Source organism: Lontra canadensis, unplaced genomic scaffold (genome assembly GCF_010015895.1).
Source record: "Lontra canadensis isolate GAN:19392208 unplaced genomic scaffold, GSC_riverotter_1.0 scaffold5, whole genome shotgun sequence".
In the NCBI taxonomy this organism is placed as follows: domain Eukaryota; kingdom Metazoa; phylum Chordata; class Mammalia; order Carnivora; family Mustelidae; genus Lontra; species Lontra canadensis.
In genome coordinates, this window is record NW_022630999.1 from 10354757 (window position 1) to 10376497 (window position 21741).

At 35.8% G+C, this 21741-nt stretch overlaps 1 protein-coding gene across 1 annotated transcript in view; it reads right to left on the minus strand.

Annotated features, from left to right (window-relative positions):
* Nucleotides 1–21741, minus strand: part of HCN1 (hyperpolarization activated cyclic nucleotide gated potassium channel 1) — a 393328-nt gene that overhangs the window by 341625 nt on the left and 29962 nt on the right. Inside the window, exon 2 of the mRNA XM_032851441.1 lies at nucleotides 2119–2542. Coding sequence (XP_032707332.1) covers nucleotides 2119–2542 — 424 coding nt within the window. The remainder of the gene's footprint in view (nucleotides 1–2118; nucleotides 2543–21741) is intronic.

Genomic DNA, 21741 nt, shown 5'->3' on the forward strand with positions numbered 1-21741 from the left:
CCTGCCACTTTATCTGATAGGATACCATCTGTTCATCCTGCTGCCATTCTCTAGGGTAATTGGGTTAAAACTACAAGACATTGAAAAATAGTCACATTGCCCACTATATTTTTAATTGCCTGGCTATTTATATCAATAACTTTTCTTTTTACAGACTATTTAAAAAAAAAATTGTGACCATGTTTTAAGAGGTTAATGTTCAACTCTTACATTGCATAGACACAATCTTTGTTAAGAAAAGCTTCCTATACTTTCTAAATATGGTGGAATATATATAATATTAAGAGTGTATTAAGAGCAGCAGAGGGGCACCTGGGTGGCTCAGTGGGTTAAAGCCTCTACCTTCGGCTCAGGTCATGATCCCAGGGTCCTGGCATCGAGCCCCACATTGGGCTCTCTGCTCAGCAGGGAGCCTGCTTCCTCCTCTCTCTCTCTGCCTGCCTCTCTGCCTACTTGTAATCTCTGTCAAATAAATAAATAAATCTTTAAAAAAAAAAAAAAAAGAGCAGCGTAGCGTATCTTATAGTGAGAAGCTATATAGTTCTGTGGTTAGGAGCATTTGGTCTGAAGTCAGATTGCCAAGGTTAGAATCCCAGCTCCAATTTTTACTAACTCTGTAAATCTGGGCAAGCTACCAGAATTATTAGGAAAATGAATGAATCATGTAAGGAATAGAATATATTATTTGACACATAATAAGCCCTCAATAAATATTAACTATTATTATCAATAATCACCTGGCTTGATATTAATCTCAAAGCAGTATAATAAAGTTTAAGAACCAAACATTTATTACATTTTAGGTGGAATGTGCTCTATAGAGACATATTACAAAATGAATCGAATCTCTCAAATGTGCTTCATTCGATTTTGAATATAATCCATATCCATATTTTAAGAATGATCCATTTTTATGCCTTTCAGCAGTATCTTACGCAGTGTTTTATTATTGCATGTCATTTCCTGAAATCCTGTGAACTAAAATGTCATTGACAAGCATACACAAAACACTGCTAGAGTCTCACAGAAAGCAGAGCTAATGTTCTGAGCTAAGAAGTTCCATTTTAGAACTTGTTTAAACCTAAATTCTAAAACATAATTCTTCCTAAAAATGTTAAAAAGCATTTCTGCAGTGGGTAAAGCAATAATTAATCTATTGCCAGTATATTGTTTTCATTAGTCCAGGTCTGACACTATAAGCCTCTTTGATCCTCATTTTTATGCAACAGTAAAATTCAGGTTATAATTAACTTAAAAAAGTAGACTTAGAAGGAAAATAAATCAAAAAGGTTATGAAGCAGTCTTTGGAATTAGGGACATAAACTCCTTTGCTCAGTGATGGTACATTTAATTCAGATCTTTCAAAACTCCAGTTGGCTGAGCCCTTTCAGGTCCTACCAACACTGTAAGAACAACAGATGCCCTCTTCAGCAAAATATTGGCCAGATTCATTATATTTATTCATTGCACTATTTGTGTTTTCTATGTAATAATTTCCCTCCTGAGTATGCTATTTTTCAGTGTTTTGAAATGAATTAATAGGGAGAAATTACAAGAAATAATTATAGGCAAAGCATAACACTGGGCAAAATTATTATGCTAAAATTGGTCTTTACATATACAACTCGAAATACTTTTTAAAAGTCTGTTTTCTTCAAATGCAAATTCTCTGAAATTTTAATATTAGAGGAAACATAAACCAGATTATCTCACAGAACTAGTGATACAAACCAGATTAGCAATCAGAGCCTACATATCTTTGTCAAAGATGGCAATTGATATATTCATATTAAATCAAAAGAAACTTCCCATGGTAGAAGAGGGATTGCATTGATTAGGATAAACATTTGTTGATTAAAGTGGATTTGTTTTTAAAAAGAAACTTAATTGGCATAAAAAAATTGTTTCACGGTGACTATTTTTTCAGTTGATTCAAATCCAGTATGACCATATCTTTGAAAATACAAATATATCACTCATGCACCAAAAGGAATAAATAGAATTTTTCTTCTTGAATTTCATAAAACTCATTAAACATAGCACAGGTGTTCATCTTAAAAGTTATAGTTAACAATCTCATGCTATAGTGGCTTTAAAAAAGTAAAAGATATGTCTTACCTCTTCCCACTGATGTATGTATCTAATTAATCTTGAAAGTCGTAATAAACGCAAGAGACTGAGAATTTTTGTAAACCTCACAATGCGAAGTGCCCTTGCTGTCTTGTAAACTTCTGAATCCATTCCTTTTTCTACAATGAGGAAGATATAATCCACTGGGATTGATGAGATGAAGTCAACAACAAACCAGCTTTTTAAATAATTCATCTTGATCACTTTAGGGTCCAGGATGATTTCAGAACTGTCTTCATTGACAGTACCAGTCCTAAAATTCATTATCAGGTCCAACAGGAAAACTGTATCTGAAGCCACATTGAAAATAATCCATGGTGTTGTTGTTTGTTCTGTAAAGAATGTGATTCCAACTGGTATGATGACCAGGTTTCCAACCATCATTATAAGCATTATTAAATCCCAATAAAACCTACAACAAATAAAAAAATCAGATTTTAAGACACAGACCATAACCATTCTTCCCCCATCTTAAAAAAAAAAAAATTACTGACTTATGGTTTAATAAATGAGTAAAATAACAAAGTGTTTGTTTTATAACGAAGGTAACTCCTTCAATGGTTATAAATTTAAATCTAAATAAAATTAATATATTTCTAAAGCAAATCATTGTGTTTACAGAATTCTAAAAATTATTTGATATAAAGTGTTACTGAAATAAGTTCAAGAAGACAGATTCCCCATTTATCCAGTAAAAAAAAGCAAAGACAACCTCCTCCATGTTAACATGTAATATAGACTGAAATAAAGGAGACGTATCAGACCAGCAGATTTACACCAAAAAAAAAAAAAAAAAAAATTTGTGAGGATTCTTTAGAGATGCTTTGAAGTACTTTATATGTCAATTACCCCTCAATCATCGATTAAAATAAAGAGTAAAATACTAAAAATATTGGTACTATAAATTATCTCTAAGAGTACAGATTCGGTCAATCATAAATTGCAGGCTAGCCCATGGCTTCATAGCACTCCAAATATTTATGCTTTCTTCTTTTTTAGTTTGAAGTGAGAAAACTAATTTTGTTCTGAGGCTAAAAATAACTGAACAGACCACTCTAAATTTTAAACTAGAATCTATCCAAAAATTTTTTTATCACTGTTTCATTGAACAGCTACTTCAAATATATTCCCACTGTTTTCCCAAATAATTCTTTTTTTTTTTTTAAAGATTTTATTTATTTTTTGATAGACAGCAAGAAAGGGAACACAAGCAGAGGGAGTGGGAGAGGGAGAAGCAGGCTTCCTGCTGAGCAGGGAGTCCAATGCTGGGCTCCATTCAATGACCTGAGCTGAAAGCAGTCACTTAATGGACTGAGGCACCCAATGCCTCAGTGATGTAAATTTCTATGACAGAAATTTCTGTTAACCAAGATTTCTTTATTTAACATTACTTCCTCTAGACCAATTGGGGTACAATTTGCATAATCCTTTCAAAATTACTATCATCCCTCGTTATGAATGACTTGGGATAAAACTAGTTGCGTAAGAAAGAACTATAACAGGCCTTCTCTCTCCTTGTCTCCACCCTCCCAGGATTATGTAAAAAGCAAATGTTTCTCATTTTGAAGATTTTACCAGTCTTTGTGTCAAAATGTACCTACACAGTTATGCACACATATACAAATACCCATGTCAATCATACATCATGCACTATCAATTTCAATGACATATTTTCTCTTTTCTTCCCCTCCTCTTTTAATGGAAATACACAATGTGCCATTTAATACACCTAGGACAGAGGAGGGATGTAGAGGAGATGCAATATTGTAATAGCTATTTCACAGAAAGTGACATCATCAAACTATAAAAATGGAACCATGTGTGCCCTGAGGATTTTCACTTTTCTGGACACTCTTATCAGTCTCTTCTGTGAGCTCATCTCTCTGCCCTCCACTTGAAGGATGCCGTTCCCCTGGGTGTCCCACATAGTCCTTTTTACTTCTATTCTACACATGCTCTTCGAGCAGTATCATACTCTCATCCACATATTTATGATTAATTCATAACCGATGACTGCAAAAGCTCCACCTCTGGTCCATTCCTGCCTAACCTCCTAATCAGCAGCCTATTGAATCTAGCCCCAAGCAAATCTCACACTCACGTCACAGCAGGCATATGCTCAAACTCATCATCTCCCTTCTTGTATAGATTTCTCACATATGCCCTATGCCAGGGAATGGAACAACTCTATACTTTATTTGCAAGCCAGAAACCCTGGAGCAATCCTAGAAAACTCCTGGCCTTAAATCTACTCAATCTCACACTCGGATCAGTCCCCAAGACTGGTTCTAACACCGACGTGTGAGTTGTATTCTTCCATTTGCCCTTTACAATTCCCACTGCAACTATCTTCAACTAGAAATTCTTACCAGCTGTTTAATTTGGAGACAAGTTACTTAAATTCTCCAATCCTAAATTTTTTCGTCTGTAAAATGAAGATTATTGTGGAACCAAATGTGTAGAGTTTTACAGATTAAATGAAATAATATATGCAAATCTTATATCCTAGCATATAACAAATCGTGGCACACAAGGCTGGTGGCCTACTTAGTATTCATTTACCTTCTCATACTGAAAGAAAAACAATTCTGCAGTGACCACCAGAAGCCCATTGAAAAAATACTCACTTTTACAGATATCCTTACATTTCTCTCATTAATACAGAAGATATTTTTAAAGAAAAAAAATATCCTATCCCTCTTACTCAAAAGAAACGAAGAGGATAAAGTGGCATTTATTCATTCTTGGAGCAATAATTTTTATCACACCATAGCTTTTTATTAGTGGTACTTAATATGGTCTGAAGCCATCAGAAATCTCATTATCAATATAAAGCTCCATTAAATCTTATAATTTCCTTTTAAAGTATCGCTGACTCTCTTTTACAGACATAAACACAGATCTTGTTATAGACTTTGCATAATATAACACTTTCTTCAGTTAACATGGATTCATTCCTTATCTAGCCAAGGAAAATACAGTTGTCACCCACTCTCAAAGTATGATATAACTTCTGTTTTTTAAGCAAAGAATATGTTCCTGAAAATTGACCTCATGAGACTCTCTTGCCTACCTGCCCACAAGTTTCTTTTCTTGACTCTTTGCTCTGAAAATGTCTCTTGAATACGGGGAAGCTCGCTCTTTCTTAATTTTTAATATCTAAGTCTTATACATGTTAATATGGAATAGTCTTTCCTATTCATTCCTCTTTCTATTCCCAGTTATCTAGTTTGGGCAGAACTAGTTCTTGCTTAGAATAGCTCAAGTCTCCTGTCTATGGAATCTGACCAATTTTTACCCATCAGTCCCAGAGTGTTATCTTACCTAACACATAACTTTCCAGGTCAACAAACATCTATGACTCTCTTAATTAAGTAAAAGTAATTCAGCCTGATTTTCAAGGCACTTTATAATATAGCCTTCTCCTCCCTTCTCAGCCTCTTCTTAACCACTCTATGTAAGAACATCCTATCTTAAGCAAGAGAGAACTTACTCTTACCTTGCCGTCATGCTCACCTAGGTAATTGTATAGGAAATACAGTTTCTTCCAGTCTATTTATTCATTTTCCTATTAGTACTCTACCTACCCTTCAAGCCTTGTTCTAATACTGAATTTCTTAGTTTTTTTTTTTTTAGCCACCCCCAGAGCAATATATACTTTCAGCATGCTTCTTATTTTATTTTTCCTTTTGTTACTAATTATCTATTTTTGATTCCTCCATCATTCCTGGATTTAAATTCTTCTTATAAAATTTTTATTAAGCTTTTAATTTCAATTCCAGTATAGTTAACATACAATGTTATATTAGTTTCAGGTGTACAATATAGTGATTCAATAATTCTATATAGTACTCATGGATATAAGTTCTTTGAAGTTCAAAACTGTACTTTCATATTATGTTTAGCTTCTACAGTAATATAGACAATATCTAGGATAACAAATGTTAAGAAGATGTATTAATTAAATTTTAATGGAAACATACACTTCAGTGGGTATATTTAAAGAAATCCTGTTTAGTAAGATGATAAGTCATTAATGCAGTAAATAATTTCTTAACTTATCCTTTATATAACTCTGGATTTTTCTAATTGAGGGGCTTTTATAACATAGAAGACAATGTAACAAATTAAAAAGGAAACAGAGATTAGGAATATATTCTGAGGTTAAAGAGCCAGAAAATGAAGCAGTTTTGGATTTGACACTTGGTTTCACATATTATAAAATCCATCTTCTTCTATTCATCCTGCTTTAGAGAGACAATATTTGTATAGGACCTTGGTTGGACTTTAAAGGCAGACTAGTGTTCAAATCTCAGTTCTACTAGCTGTATGGGTTTGGGCAAGGTATTTAACTGCCATGAACTTCAATTTTCTTCTACTACTGAGTTTCTCTGCAGGAAAACTTCAGGCAATTATGTATGCAAAGAGTAGTGTACAGAACCTGTTACACAGAAAGTTTCTCTGAAAAACCAGGAAAGCAAGGACTCCTGGGTGGCTCAGTCAGTTAAGCTGCTGCCTTTGATTCAGGTCATGATCCCAGGGTCCTGGGATCGAGTCCTGCATTGGGCTCTTTGCTCAGCAGGGAACCTGCTTCTCACTCTGCCTGCTTGTGCGTGCTCTCTCTCTCTCTCTCTCAAATAAATAAATGAATAAAATCTTAACAACAACACCCCCCCCCCCCCCAAAAAAAACAGGAAAGCAGACAGGGCACTCACTAAGAAGCAAGTCTTGAGAATTACAGTAATTATCTAAGCATTTTTGCCTTATACTGAAAGTGGATGAAATAGACAAAATAAAATAGCCTTTCAATTACAATTAATGTATCACTAATAACTATACTTTACTAATAAAATAATTACTTTTCTTGACAAATTTTTTTAATGTTAAGAATCCATTTCCCCCCATGAGTTTTTAGAAGAGAAAAAAATAGCATTGTAAAGATTGGTCCATGATATTAAACTCTGAGGACTGAAAATTCAGTCTTGCTTCTTTCTTTCTTTCTACCCACTCACGTACCTCTAAGGCTTGTGGTAAACCAGACAGCCCCCACTGACCTAACAAGAGTTCCCATGATCCTTCAGGTTTCCTACCTCCCTATAATAGCTGCACTAGTTGAAATAATCTGATGCCAAATATTTCTAACTTAGAGCCTTAAATTTAAAAACTACCATGTTTCGCTACTGGAGGCACTTGCTGTTAAATCTGTCTGTCTAAATATTGAATGAAAGATTCTCTTCTTCCCCTTTACGATGAAATATTTTTGTTAAGTGGAATGGAAGAAAGAACTTCTGGTTAAATCCTTGAAATGATGCCAGATTTACACGTGGCCACTATTTTACCTACGGTTGAAGTCAAATTATGCGACAAACCTGTCTGTCCTATTGTTCACTTAAGACTTGCTGCTAAAAATTATGTTTTTAGATATGAACCATAAGTTGGGCATGTTTGTAAACAAAATTACTTGTCAATCTATATAAATAAATAAATAAATGTCCAGTGGATTTACTTTTTATTAACACACAGTCCTTGCAATTATTTTTCAAATTTTGTGTAAGCTGATTTAATTTTCAAAAGTCCAAGAGCTTGACTATTAGATACACATCTTTTCTTTTAATTGAGTACAGCTGACAGAAGGTTACATTAGTTTTAGGCATACAACACAGTGATTTGCCAAGTCTCTCTGTTCTGCTACGTTCACCACAAGCACAGCTACCAAGTGGCATCATACAATGCTAGCACAATACCACTGACTACACTCCCTAAGCTGCAGCTTTTATCCCTGTGACTCACTCATCCCATAACTAGAAGCCTGTAACTCCCACTGCCCTTCACCCATTCTTGGGCACATATTTGTTGGAAAATGAAGTGTCTTCTTGTAAATGCTACGGCCTCTTCATAGTACGTCAGTGTCAATTCACGGCATCAAATCTCAAGCAGCCAATAACTGAACTCCGCTCAGAGGGCTTCTCAGACATTCTTCGTGACTTACAAACCTCACTCTCTACAGACTACTCAGCTTGGGGCTGATGTTTTATAGGACTTATGGATGCCTTTTCTAAGCTTTGCAAAGAAGTTTTCTTGATCGGGTCTGTTACCTGTCCTAATGTCTTAATGTCCTGCAAGGCCATATTTATTGTCCATGGGCAGTGTGGAGTGAAGGTATCAGAAAACACAGACAATTCAAATATAGACAATTTGAAGTGAAAATACACTAATTTTCTTACTACAGTAAAACCTTGCTAAAATCCTAACTGTAGGAACTTTAGCCTAAGTTATAGACAAAACTAAGTTAAACCATATTTGTAGACATTTAGAGGTTTTTAAGTAAACATAGCAATTTACCCAATGAAAACATGAGATGGGTAGAAGTTATATTACATGTTAACTAATCTTATTGATTAAAATGAGCTAATGGGATGCAAATTTAACTCCTACAAAGGTATTAAGATCTATACCACTCCAGGCAAAAGCAACCATGTTTTTCTGCCTCCCCGTTCTTCTGCAATCGTACTTCATCGTGTGTTCATCTTCTCAGGGCCAACATCAGTGGCCTTATATTGGTCCATTTACTCTCGTTTACAGCACTTTACAACTTTGACTATTCACTCCCCCTACTTGAAACTCTCTCAAACCTTTGGTTTCTATGATTTTCCATTTTCATAGTGCCTCACTCATATTTATATATTAACAGAAATTTATTTTCCTCCACCTTTACCATTACAGTAGACATTTTTACGTGATCATCTCACTCAGCTTCTCATCCCTCCATTACTCTCTCCTCCTGTCACATCAACTCCCAAACGCTAATATAGGAACATAATGTGTCAATGTAACTAAAATGTTAATGTAAGTCATTCTCAAATCTATCACTAGCCTTAACCTCTGTGACAGAGTTATGCATTTCTAACTACATTCACTCGTTAGTCCCAATAGAAGAGTCATCTCAACAGGGTTAAATCCAAACCAATTAACCTTATGGCCCAAAAATAATTCTCCTGATATTTTTATTTCTATTTATTATAACACAGCATAGCATAGCAGCTGCTGTTGCTTCTGCTGTTGCTGCTTCTTCCTCTTCTTCGTTTCACTGTTTCTTTCTTTCAGCCAACCACTAGGCATAAAACTTAAAAATTATCGCTGAGTATTCCATCAGCCCAGTTCTGACATTTGATCATTTGCCCAGCCTTACATTCCTTCTAATACAATACCTTTCATATTCAGCTTTTCATTCTGTTCCATTGCCAACATTCTTTATGAAGTTTTTATTATATCATTATTCTGCTTACTAATTTTCCTGTTTCTACCTGTCCCAGTAAATTACTTTCTATTTATATCCAGACTTTCCTATTGCTTGCAAAATGAGATGTAATCATTCAACATCCTCTAGTGTGTCCCAATTCTATATCTTGAAGCTTATCTTTTTTTGTACATACATGGTCCTCCGCTAATTTTAAAAATACTGTTTTCCAGACTCTTTGTGTTTTCCACTGCCAAAAAAATGCATGGGATTTCCTTCTCCCAAAACCCAAAATCAACTTCTATATTTCCCTCTGTGACCACAATGGCCAAATTAAATGCCAGTATTCCCTTTTATTTGGTCCGGAGCCCAGCTGGGGTTCATCTCCCTGCCTCTAACTCTTATCTTAATTTCTCCATGCAAGATTTTCAGCATTTGAGAGCACCTCCTATTGAATGGTAGTTTACCAAAATATGGTGTCAATAATAATTTGATATACCATTTAATAACAGTGTCTGAAAATATTGCTCTTGCATTTATTTCTAGCAAAAGTAAATGCCAATCTTCTCTATACTTAAATTGCCTAGCAAACAGTATATACTTCTGATTTCCCAACAATCAAATCCAAATTAATCACATTTATGTTAAGGAGAAATTATTATACATTATAAAATTTTAATTAAAGTAAATGACCATTATTCCTTTAGATGGTTTAGAAATTAAATTTGTATAAGCCTTTTGTATTTATCTGTGAGTGGTAGAATTATGATGCATATTTAATTTTTTAATTTTTTAAATTTTTTATGATGCATATTTTTTAACTATTCTAATTTTCTTGTTTTAGACAACAGGAAGAAAGACATCATTCAGGGTATTTTCATTATGTCATTCAAATTTACTTCACACAAGGCCACAACTTTCATTCTACTGAATCAAAACAGCTGTTTACTCCTAATTGTCATACATGAAATTCATTTCTGTAAATCTATACAGCTTTAATTAAAAAATAAAGAATGTGAAAGAACTCCCTGAAGATTAAGTAGTTCTATGCTGCAGTTTTCTATCTTTATGGTGACATATAGATTTTCCATAAAACAAAAATTCTTAATTTTAAAAGGTGAGTATAAAATCTATAAGACAGCTCCTACTGCTTCACTTTAAAAAGTCCAATCTAATACTATTTCTTCACTTCCTAGTATTTTTATTTGATTTACCATAAAGTGATTTTTTAAAATTTTTATTCTCCACTATGACCCTCAGCACTTCATTCCTTTAAGGAAAGTATGAATATTGTCCATGGTCATGTTAACCAAAATGTGTTCTAGCGCCATTCATTCTAGTGTTGGATTCATTAAATTGGCATCCATTTTTTAAACTACTTTATTTTTATTTTATTTTAACTATTTCCAAAGACAGACTAAAAGAAACTCCATATTAGCATCTTACCAATAGATAATCCTATGACACAGACATTAACACAGACACTTTTATTTTGAAGCTCAATTAAATGAGATCATAAGAGACTCTTATGCACAGAGAACAAACAGGAATGATGGAGGGAGGGAAACAGGGGATGGGCTAGATGGGTGGTGATGGGTTTTAAGGAGGGCAGGTGCTGTGATGAGTATGGGGTATTATTATATGTAAGAGACGGATCACTGAATTCTACTCCTGAAACCAATACTGTACTATATGTTAACTAATTAGAATTGAAGTAAAAATTTGTAGAGAAAAAAGGGGGAAAAAGAATACAATAAATACAAAGTAATTGCAAAAAAATAAAAAAATAACTATCAACTTCTAAGGGCTTTCCATTTGCTGATATACTTTCATCCCTCTACTGTGCAATTTTAAAAAGAAGGAAATGAGTGAGTGAATTGTTCCCTGTCTAAATACATACCTAACTTAAGGTTAATTCAAGCTGGAGGTTTTAATTTCAGAATAATTCTTCCCTCGTTACTACCACAGTCTTCCCACCACACTGCTTGTGTTTTCTACTTGTCCACTTTATCTTTCTTGTTACTGATAAATAGGTCACTTCCTTATGTTTCTTGTTACTCTGCAAATCCCAACAAACCCTTATCCTCTTTGTTCACCCCTAAGCTGCCAAAGCCACACAGACCTTTTGCATTATTGCTTCAGCTTGAGGGTATGATGGAAGGTTCAAAATCAGTATCAAAGCACATTACTGCATGCCCAAGTATGCAAAATGTTTACATTTTATGGAAGTTTTTGAGTGGGTTCAAGATCCTGATTTCTGCATATAATAATTTACCTCATTGAGTATTAAAAAGGAAAGCAGCATCAGGGCAATAAAGTATAAGTAACATTTACAATAGGTGTTTTGTAAACATTGTCTCATTTGATACTTATAACAATCAAAGATGTTGGCAGCATTATCTAAATTTAAGAGGAAACTAAAGCTCATTCAACTAAGGGACATTCTAAATTTTGCAGGGAAGAAATGAGTACAACTGCTTTTGAATCCATGACCAATTTTCATGCTTATATTCCTTCCGCCATATTCAATCCTTAAATAAACGCATCAAGGATTTAAGAGCAATATTAAAATAAAACTTTCTCACACTTAGTAGCACAGTAGGGCAGCATAGCCACACTTGGCACCCAACCCTCAGTTGCCTATCTGAAATGAAAACAAAATTATTTTCACAAGGGAAGTTCCAAGCTCTTAAGGGGAGTAACCACAGGGCTATAGGTATGGCTCAGTGGCTGGTCTTTGGTTTCTCTGCCTTTCAAACTAGATGCCATTGGGAGTTTACCTACATTCCCAGAGAATAAACATGATAGTTCATCTACCTCTATTCCCCCCCCAGCCAAATATTTCCGCCACGCAGTGAGAGAGGACCCCGATGAGGACATGTTCCCAAAGGCAGCCAGATGAAGATGGCCTGCTGGGCCCCCAGCAAAAATCAGCAAGGAAGGGAGCAGAGGCCAGGTAAAGGCACTGACTCTAGGCCTCCAAGGGCCAAGGACAGGTCCCAGTGGGGCCAGGGCAAGCTGGGATGCAGAGGAGCTTCCTGGGACCACAGGTGAGGCCAAGCACAGCCACCTAAGAAAGTGGTCTAAGGCCAAGCCAAGCACCAGATGGAATGCCCCAAATTGGGGCTCACAAGTCTGCCTTGAACTTCCACTGGACCTCCAGGTGCAGCCCTGGATTTCCTTTCAAAAAAGGGGCCATTTCTCCAACCTCCCAGTGTGGTAAATGACTGATTTTCCATACAATAAATAGATGATAGATAGATAGATAGATAGATAGACAGACAGACAGACAAAGGAGCTATGAAATTGCCTATTTCAAAGGTGATTTCTGAGTTCTTTCTTCCTTGGCCTGGAAAGATCTCACTAGTGTATAAAAGAAAGTCAATTCAGATGCTCTAAAGGCAAAAAAGCATCTGGAAAGCAAAAGTCAAATTTAGTACCAAATATTTTCTTCAGATGGTTACATTATAATAATTCCAACAAATATGCATTGGCTACCTTCTACATAGTCGGTATTTTCCTAAACACTCTGAGAAATGCAAACATAAATTATATATAAATTCTGACCTCCAGAACTTCTAACTTAATAGGAAAATGAAAACTTGCACTTAAGATAGGAGAAAGTTTAAGACATGTTCATAAATAATATATTGCACATACTCTGAGTTTCCAAAAGAGGAAAAAACTGGTCAACCATTTTAAAAAGTACTATTATTAAAGAAGTTCAAACAACAGCATTTGCTGAGAAGGTCCTGAGGTTGTATTTTATTCACAGCACAATTTATCAACAAACACATTCTGCTTCCTAGGCTTGTCATGAAGCATACAAAGAGAATTAGACATAGCCCAGTCCTCAAGAAAAGAAGGTCTAGGAAAGATAAACAATAGTATTTTCTAAAATATTGTAAGTTCGGCACACATGGATGGCTAAGTGAGTTAAAGCCTCTGCCTTCGGCTCAGGTCATGATCTCAGGGTCCTGGGATCGAGCCCCATGTTGGGCTCTCTGCTCAGCAGGGAGCCTGCTTCCCTTCCTCTCTCTCTGTCTGCCTCTCTGCCTACTTGTGATCTCTGTCTGTCAAACGAATAAATAAAATCTTTAAAAATAAAATAAGGGGCGCCTGGGTGGCTCAGTGGGTTAAGCCTCTGCCTTCGGCTCAGGTCATGATCTCAGGGTCCTGGGATGGAGCCCCACGTCGGGCTCTCTGCTCAACAGGGAGCCTGCTTCCCCCACTCTTCTCTGCCTGCCTCTCTGCCTACTTGTGATCTCTCTCTGTCACATAAATAAGTAAAATCTTTAAAAAATAATAAATAAAATAAAATATTGTAAGTTCTATGAGAGACCTATAAAAAGAGCAATCTTAGGGCATACCAAGGAAAGAGATCAAGTTTTCCTTGAGGGAAAGACAGAAGAACTGGGCAATATTTCAGAGTCAGTAATTGATAACTTTATTTATACAACTACAGAAACTTGAGTTGGTGTGCACAATGACATCTACATTTTCTGGGTACTAAAGCTGTGCCAGTGTCTGGGCTACCATTAGGAAGACCAAGAGAAACAGACACAAGGTATAGTTAAAGGGATTAAATACCATGAAAACTATCAGGTCTGGTGGTGTATTTACATTTTCAGTCAAAGCTTTAGCTCTTACCATATCAAACAAATCTAAGGCTACATCAAGTACTTTCTCTTCATATATTTTGAAAAACTTTGTTTTCCCAATTAAAATAAGGGATCATGATCAAGGACAGCCAATAATGTAATCAAATAAAAGCTCAATTAAAAGCATTACATTCTGCTTATAGTTATAAATTTCACAGTACCATATTTTCTTCAAAATACCCTTACGAATAATCAAGACCTACTTATTCATTTTAACAATGTTTGAAGTTGAAAATTATTCATGTCCATGAATTTTAGGTTCTACATGGAGAACAGAAATACTACTTCCATTTAGTTTATGGGTTTTTTTCCCCCAAAACAATACTAAAGATGCTATTTCATCCTTGAATTACGTTGAGGTTTTCACCCACGGGCAGCTGCGTGTTATCTGAGGAGCAGAACGGGTGATATGTCAAGGAAGAACATGCTTCTCCCAGGAGCATATGTTCCCGGGTCTGTAACAAGTATCAAGGGTGTGTGGGCAGAATAACATTTACCGTGGAATACTTAAGAATCGAGGACCAAGTTTCTTCAACTGTCAGGGTAATTCATACAAACACCTGGGTGTATTTTAAGCGGAACTGCCCGCGTGAGAACTTTTCAGTCCCCTACAAATGAACTGAATGAATATTCCACTTCAGTCCCCATATACGGATGTTTCTAAATAGCTGTAACTAGAAATATGTTTGTCATCTCTTCTTTCATCCCTCCCCTCTTCATTCGATGACACTCATTAATTTTTTTTTTTTTTTTGCTTTAACAGACAGTATAACCACAACAGGATGTTGCTCCACAGATAACTGAATCCCATTAATCGGTGGAAGTTATATGAGTTTTTTCATGCAGCCCCGTACGCTGTAGGAAATGTTTAAACTAACTATAAATTTATTAAGTTCTGTGAGAGGTTTTTGTGATTTGTACATTTCAGTTCATTTTTAAAAGATGCGGCTTCCACCTTCAGGTTAAGTGACGGGTTGAGGTTTAGCTTCTTGAATAGCTAAAAAAGCAAAATAACAAAAACAGAACATTTGGGAAGACACGAAATTTCCAAGTTTTCCTGGTACCAGAGAGATAACTGGGGTGAGGGGGAGGACTCAAAAACTGATCTTATATATGTGTCAAAGACAGCAATTCTCAAAATAATTATGTAGCTGTGTTTTGAGATTACTAACTCAAAAGTCATTATCTCAAAAAAAAAAAACAACAAACCATACCGTGTTATATAATAACAAAAGATTACAAGAGAAGTATCAACCTATAAAATATGTTCATGAGAATTAAATCATGCCGAAACCGTTGGCAATTTAAAATCGATGTAAACGTCTTAATTTACATTCCGACGCAAGCTTTCTGACCTTTTCTCTGACTAATCCTCAACCAGCTCATGGAGGTTTAGCCAGGCTAATCTAATTAGTTGTCCTTTGTGCCGCCTTGTCTTAATTTCTGCACAACTGCTCCGTGCAAGTGCTTGGAATACACTTCATTCCTTTCTCCTCTTTCTCTTCTTCACCCTCTAGCACAACCCTAAAGTCTCTAAGCCACAGTCATTTCTCTTTTTCCTCTAAACCTGTGGGGCACATGAAACTTAGGCTGTATTAACCCTAATCCAGGGGCAAGCACGAGCATCTCCAGAATATCTTTTTGGGTGGTGGCAAATTGGCAATGTGGAAAAGGGATTTAGGATTTGAGTAAAACTTTTTTCCTTAGCCAGCATACTGCTTTTGCTTACAGTTGTAACTGTTGCTCAATAAAAAAAAATAACAACATATCCTAAAGACACTTAGTTACACTTCATACGAGATTGCAAAAAATATCTGGGCGGGCACAAGCTCTCACAAGCCTTCTCTTGGTATCTACAGAAGGCAATGACGACACCTTATTGATGAATGAAGAAATAACATCCACACTTGGCCTAATGCCCTAGTCATACAGTTCCTCAGTACCTTGGCTTTTCCCTCATGCAGACGTATACACACACATACAAATGCTTATATTTTTATTTGTATGTGGACAATTTTTCCAAGGCCTATTTCTCCAACTACACTGGACGTACTGTACTAGGAATCACATGTATTCTACTTTTCGTTATATCCCCCCATTGTCTAATAGTGTCCACGACTACAGTGAACTCTCTAGATAACTGCTGAATAAATGAATGCATGAACACTCAAGACTTTGAGAAACGAAGGCAGTGTCTTATAATTTCAGATACTTATATAATATAAGTATCTATCTCTTGAATATTTCTGTTTTGGGGACCTCAATATCACAAAAATGTGGACAAGTGAGAAGGTGTCCCACAAAGAATAGGGGGGGAAAGATGATTAAAGAAATAGAAAATCCAACTTCTGAGAAAAGATTTTTAAAAACTGAATACATAAAACTTAACTAGATTAAAACTCTGAAGAAATGTGAACAGATTCCGCACATTCTTGTAAATAAATAAGGACTCAGTTATAGCCAGTATAGTTAGGGGGTGGAGGAAGAGCCATGGAACCCACAGTGGCTAGTCTTGTAAACCCCAACCACTTTCAAGAAATTAGTCACAGAGGGGAGTGATAAGAATGTTTAAAAGGATTATTTTTCAAACACCGTGGTTCCCTGAGGTTACAGAGTGGTTCGTCTGAGATCTGGCCTACAATGTTCCCAGAAACCTATGCTGGTCCTGGTGGGTAGAGCTTCCATTCTCCTACTGTTTGCTAAACATCCAAGGGTTTATTGCAGGATTATTTATCATAGGCAAGGTATGGAAGCAAGTATCCATTGACAGATGAATGGATAAAGATGTGGTGTGTGTGTATGCATGTATATGTATGTTTGGATATATATGTGTGATATATATATAATAGAATACTGTGCAGCATAAAAAAGGATGAGATCTTATAATTTGTGACAATATGGATGGACCCAGGAGATATTAGGCTAAGTGAAATAAGTCAAACTGAGAAAGACAAATGCCATATGATTTTATTCATATGTAGAATCTAAAAAGGTGGTGGCATCACAACTCCAAACTTCAAGCTCTATTACAAAGCTGTCATCATCAAGATAATATGGTATTTTCACAAAAAACAGACACACAGATCAATGGAACAGAATACAGAGCCCAGAAACAGACCCTCAACTCTATGGTCAGCTAATCTTTGACAAAGCAGGAAAGAATATCCAATGAAAAAAAGAGCCTCTTCAACAAATGGTGCTGGGAAAATTGGAGAGCCACATGCAGAAGAACGAAACTGGACCATTTCCTTACACCATACACAAAAATAGGTTCAAAATGGATGAAAAACCTAAATGTGAGATAGGAATCCATTAAAATCCTTAAGGAGAACACAGACAGCAACCTCTCTGATCTCAGCTGCAACTCCTTGCTAGACATGTCTCCAAAGGCAAGGGAAGCAAGGGCAAAAATGAACTACTGGGACTTCATCGAGATCAAAAGCTTTTGCACAGCAAAGGAAACAGTCCACAAAACCAAAAGACAACCGACAGAATGGGAGAAGATACTTGCAAATGTCTTATCAGATAAAGGGCTAGTACCTGAATCCTATAAAGAACTTATCAAACTCAATACCCAAAGAACAAATAATCCAGTCAAGAGATGGGCAGAAGACAAGAATAGACATTTCCCCAAAGAAGACCTCCATATGGCCAAGACACACATGAAAAAACACTCAACATCACTCAGCATCAGGGAAATACAAATCAAAACCACAATGAGATACCACCCCACACCAGTCAGAATGGCTAAAATTAACAAGTCGGGAAATGACAGATGTTGGCAAGGATGTGGAGAAAGGGGAACCCTCCTACACTGTTGGTGGGAATGCAAGCTAGTGCAACCACTCTGGAAAACAGTATGGAGGTTCCTCAAAAAGTTGTAAATAGAGCTGCCCTATGACCCAGCAATTGCACTACTGGGTATTTACCTCAAAGGTACAAACGTAGTGATCCAAAGGGGCCCCTATACCCCAATGTTTATAGCAGCAATGTCCACAATAGCCAAACTATGGAAAGAGCACAGATGTCCATCGACAAATAAATATATATAGAAGATGTGGTATAGATACATAATGGAATACTACTTAGCCATCAAAAATGAAATCTTGGGCACCTGGGTGGCTCAGTGGGTTAAGCCTCTGCCTTCGGCTTAGGTCATGATCTCAGGGTCCTGGGATCAACCCCCAGTCGGGCTCTCTGCTCAGTAGGGAGCCTGCTTCCCCCTCTCTCTCTGCCTGCCTCTCTGTGTACTTGTGATCTCTCTCTCTCTGTCAAATAAATAAATAAAATCTTTAAAAAATAAAATAAAATAAAATCTTGCCATTTGCAATGATGTGGCTGTAACTAAAGGGTATTGTGCTAGGCGAAATTAAGCCAATAAGAGAAAGACAGTTATCATATGATCTCACTGATACGTGGAATTTAAGAAACAAAACAGAGAATCATAGGGGAAGAGAGGAAAAAATAAAACAAGATGAAATCAGAGTGGGAGACAAGCCATAAGAGACTCTTAATCATAGGAAACAAACTGAGGGTTTGTTGGAGGGGGGAATGGGGAACTAGGTGACTGACATTAAGGAGGGCATGAGCACTGGGTATAATATAAGACTGATGAATCACTGACCTCTACCTCTGAAACCAATAATACATTATATATTAATTAATTGAATTTAAATAAAAACAAAACAAAAATGACCAGCACTAAGACATTCTAATAAAATGAAGTTTAAAAAAAAAAAGAATAAACATCCAAACAATAAACAGAATCAGACCTATAAAAACAGAGAACTGATGGTTATAAAAAGAGAGAACTGAGGGTTGCCAGAGGAAAGGGGGGGGTAGGAAGATGGGCAAAATGGGTAAACGGGAGTGGGAGATACAGGGTTCCAGTTTTGGAATGAACAGGTTGTTAGAACAAAAGGTACAACATTGGGAATACAGTCAATGATATTGTAATAGCACTGCAGATGACAGATGGTAGCTACACCATCTGTGGTGCTATACTATTTGGTGAATATAGTATAATATATGGAGATGTTGAATCACTATGTCATACACCTGATACTACTGTAACATTGTGTGTCAACCATACTCAATTTTTTTTTTTTAATCCAAGGGAAAACTATTTGTTTCATAGACATTTATCTTATGTTAGTCCTCCTATGAGTAAAATATATATGTCAGATTTTAAAAGAAATAAAGGTATTATTTTAGAATGACAAACCCCGTCACATTGAAAGCTACTGGGTTTTCCAAAAATATATCAAGAAAAATAACAAAGAGTTGAGACATTTTAAATATTAGTACAATGTCAAGCATACTGTAGCAAAAACATTAGCAGAGATTGATGCCATTAACAAAGTCACATCAAATTAAATTATAAAACATGTGTTAAAAGAAAATAATGCTTAGGATCAATGTAAAATGCTCTGCAAGTTATCAACACAAACATTTCTAGAATATCCTGAATTGATGAAATTCTAGGAACTAATACTGATCAGGTAAATCAGTATTATAGCTCTATTTTGTCAAACTACTGTAACATTGTAAGAGTTTGTCAAATAATAGCTATTTCCCAATTGCTATAAAACAACTTGGTATTCATAAAGTATTTTCATAGTAATCATTTTCATTGTATTTACTCAAAAGTTCTGTGAAACATACAAAAATGTTTTATTAGCTTTATTTTTAAGATGAGAAACCTAAAACAAAATAGTATGTGTCTTGGCCAAAATCACTCCGCTAGATAGTGGCATGTAAGACTTGAAGCCAGGTTTTCTGGTAACTAACCCAGGGATCTTTCCAGGATCACGTTATACATTGTATTTATTTTGATTTATATTAATCAGTATTTTTACATAAAAAAGCAATACTGTTTATGCTAAAGCCATAGGATAATTTTCCTTATATGCATCAGAGTGTTTTTATAGAAAATAATTGGTATTAATTCTCAAAATAGATCATCACAAATGCAAAATTATGTACTTATCTCTGCCTCCCCTCTAAATATGTACTACTGAAAATGCACCCTAGATAACAGATCCATAATTTGGACAGGTGATATCTACTTACTTAGTTCTAAGCTTTATGGATATTAGCAGGCAATCAAGCATTCTATTGAGTAGCAGGAGTCTTATTTAATAAGCATAATGTTGACTTTTTGCCTTAATACTTTCCAACTCCATTGCTCTTTACTTTAAAACAACTTTATAGAAAAATAAGTCTGCTATTATCTTGCAATATTTATGTCATATTTGTGTTTATTATTGACCAAAAGAATTTCTTGGTCTTAGGGAAACAAACAAACAAAAACCTACTTAAAACTAAGCAGTGTGGGGGCGCCTGGGTGGCTCCATGGGTTAAAACCTCTGCCTTTGGCTCATGATCCCAGGACCCTAGGATCAAGCCCCGCATGGGGCTCTCTGCTCGGCAGGGCGCCTGCTTCCCCATCTCTCTCTCTGCCTGCCTCTCTGCCTACTTGTGATCTCTGTCAAATAAATAAATAAAAATCTTAAAAAAAAAACCAAAACACCTAAGCTGTGTGACAGGGCAGAAAGATTAGATTGGACGCACAGGTGCTTAACATCAGGTATTTAGTATTACCTAGCTAGACCTTATAATCTTGAGAAAACTGCCTCTCTCTGGGTATCTATCTTCTTCCTTGTAGAAACTGAACCAAGACAGGCTCCAACAATCTTCTCAAATCTAAGAGTTTTACATTATAGGAGATATGTGTATGTCAGAGCAAGAAACTGAGGGTACTAAAACAATTTTTAAGAAGTTTAATATGAAAACTAACTTGGGGAAGGAAGAAATGAAGGGAGTAAAAATTCCTTGTGAAGGAAAAATAATGTGGGACTGTCTGGATTCAAGAAGAAGGAAGCTAAGAGAGTCAAATGAAACTGTGACTTAAATCAGAGAAACTAGAAAATGATAGCATGGAAGCTTTGCAGTAGATGTGGGGAAGATTATAAATTCCATTTTGGATATAATGAGTTTAATATGTTTCATATTTGCATGATGGAAGACAGTTGGGACTATACTATTCTAGAATTCAGAAGGGATGCCAGGGCTAAGGAAACAACTTTAAGAGTTTTTGCATAGATTTGAAAACTGAAACTACTCTTGGGAGAATATGAGTTCTCCAAGGGGGAAATGATATAGACAGAAAGGAGGAAAGAGCCAAAGTGATGGTCATGAGCCAAGTCCACTCTTAGGCAACGAAAATATGAACCAGGAAATGAGGCTGGGATGGAAATCTCTGAGAGAAGGAGATGGTGACTTGGCATAGAGACTGCGAAGAAACATCTTTCTAAGAATTATGGAGTGACTAATCCAAGAAAGGTCTTTACGTTTAGTTCATGTAGCTCTTTACATATCTTAATAATAAATTTCTCTGTCATTTACTTGCATCATTGTGATAAGGAGATTTTTCTAAAATGAATGCTGAATATTTCATAAGATTCAGTTTTAGGAATAAACACATATTTGTATTATCTGTCATTAAGCTAGATTCCAATAACCTGAGCCAAGGGAGGACAAGTCATCATGTAATTATACTGATCAGTGTGAAATGCTGTGTTTGAATAATTTACTTAAACACAGTATTGGTAGTGCATATTTCTCACTTCAATCCAACAAAATTTTATTTCAATTAAAAAAAAATGTTTCATCTTTTATACTTTGCAAGACATCATGACAAGTATACGATGT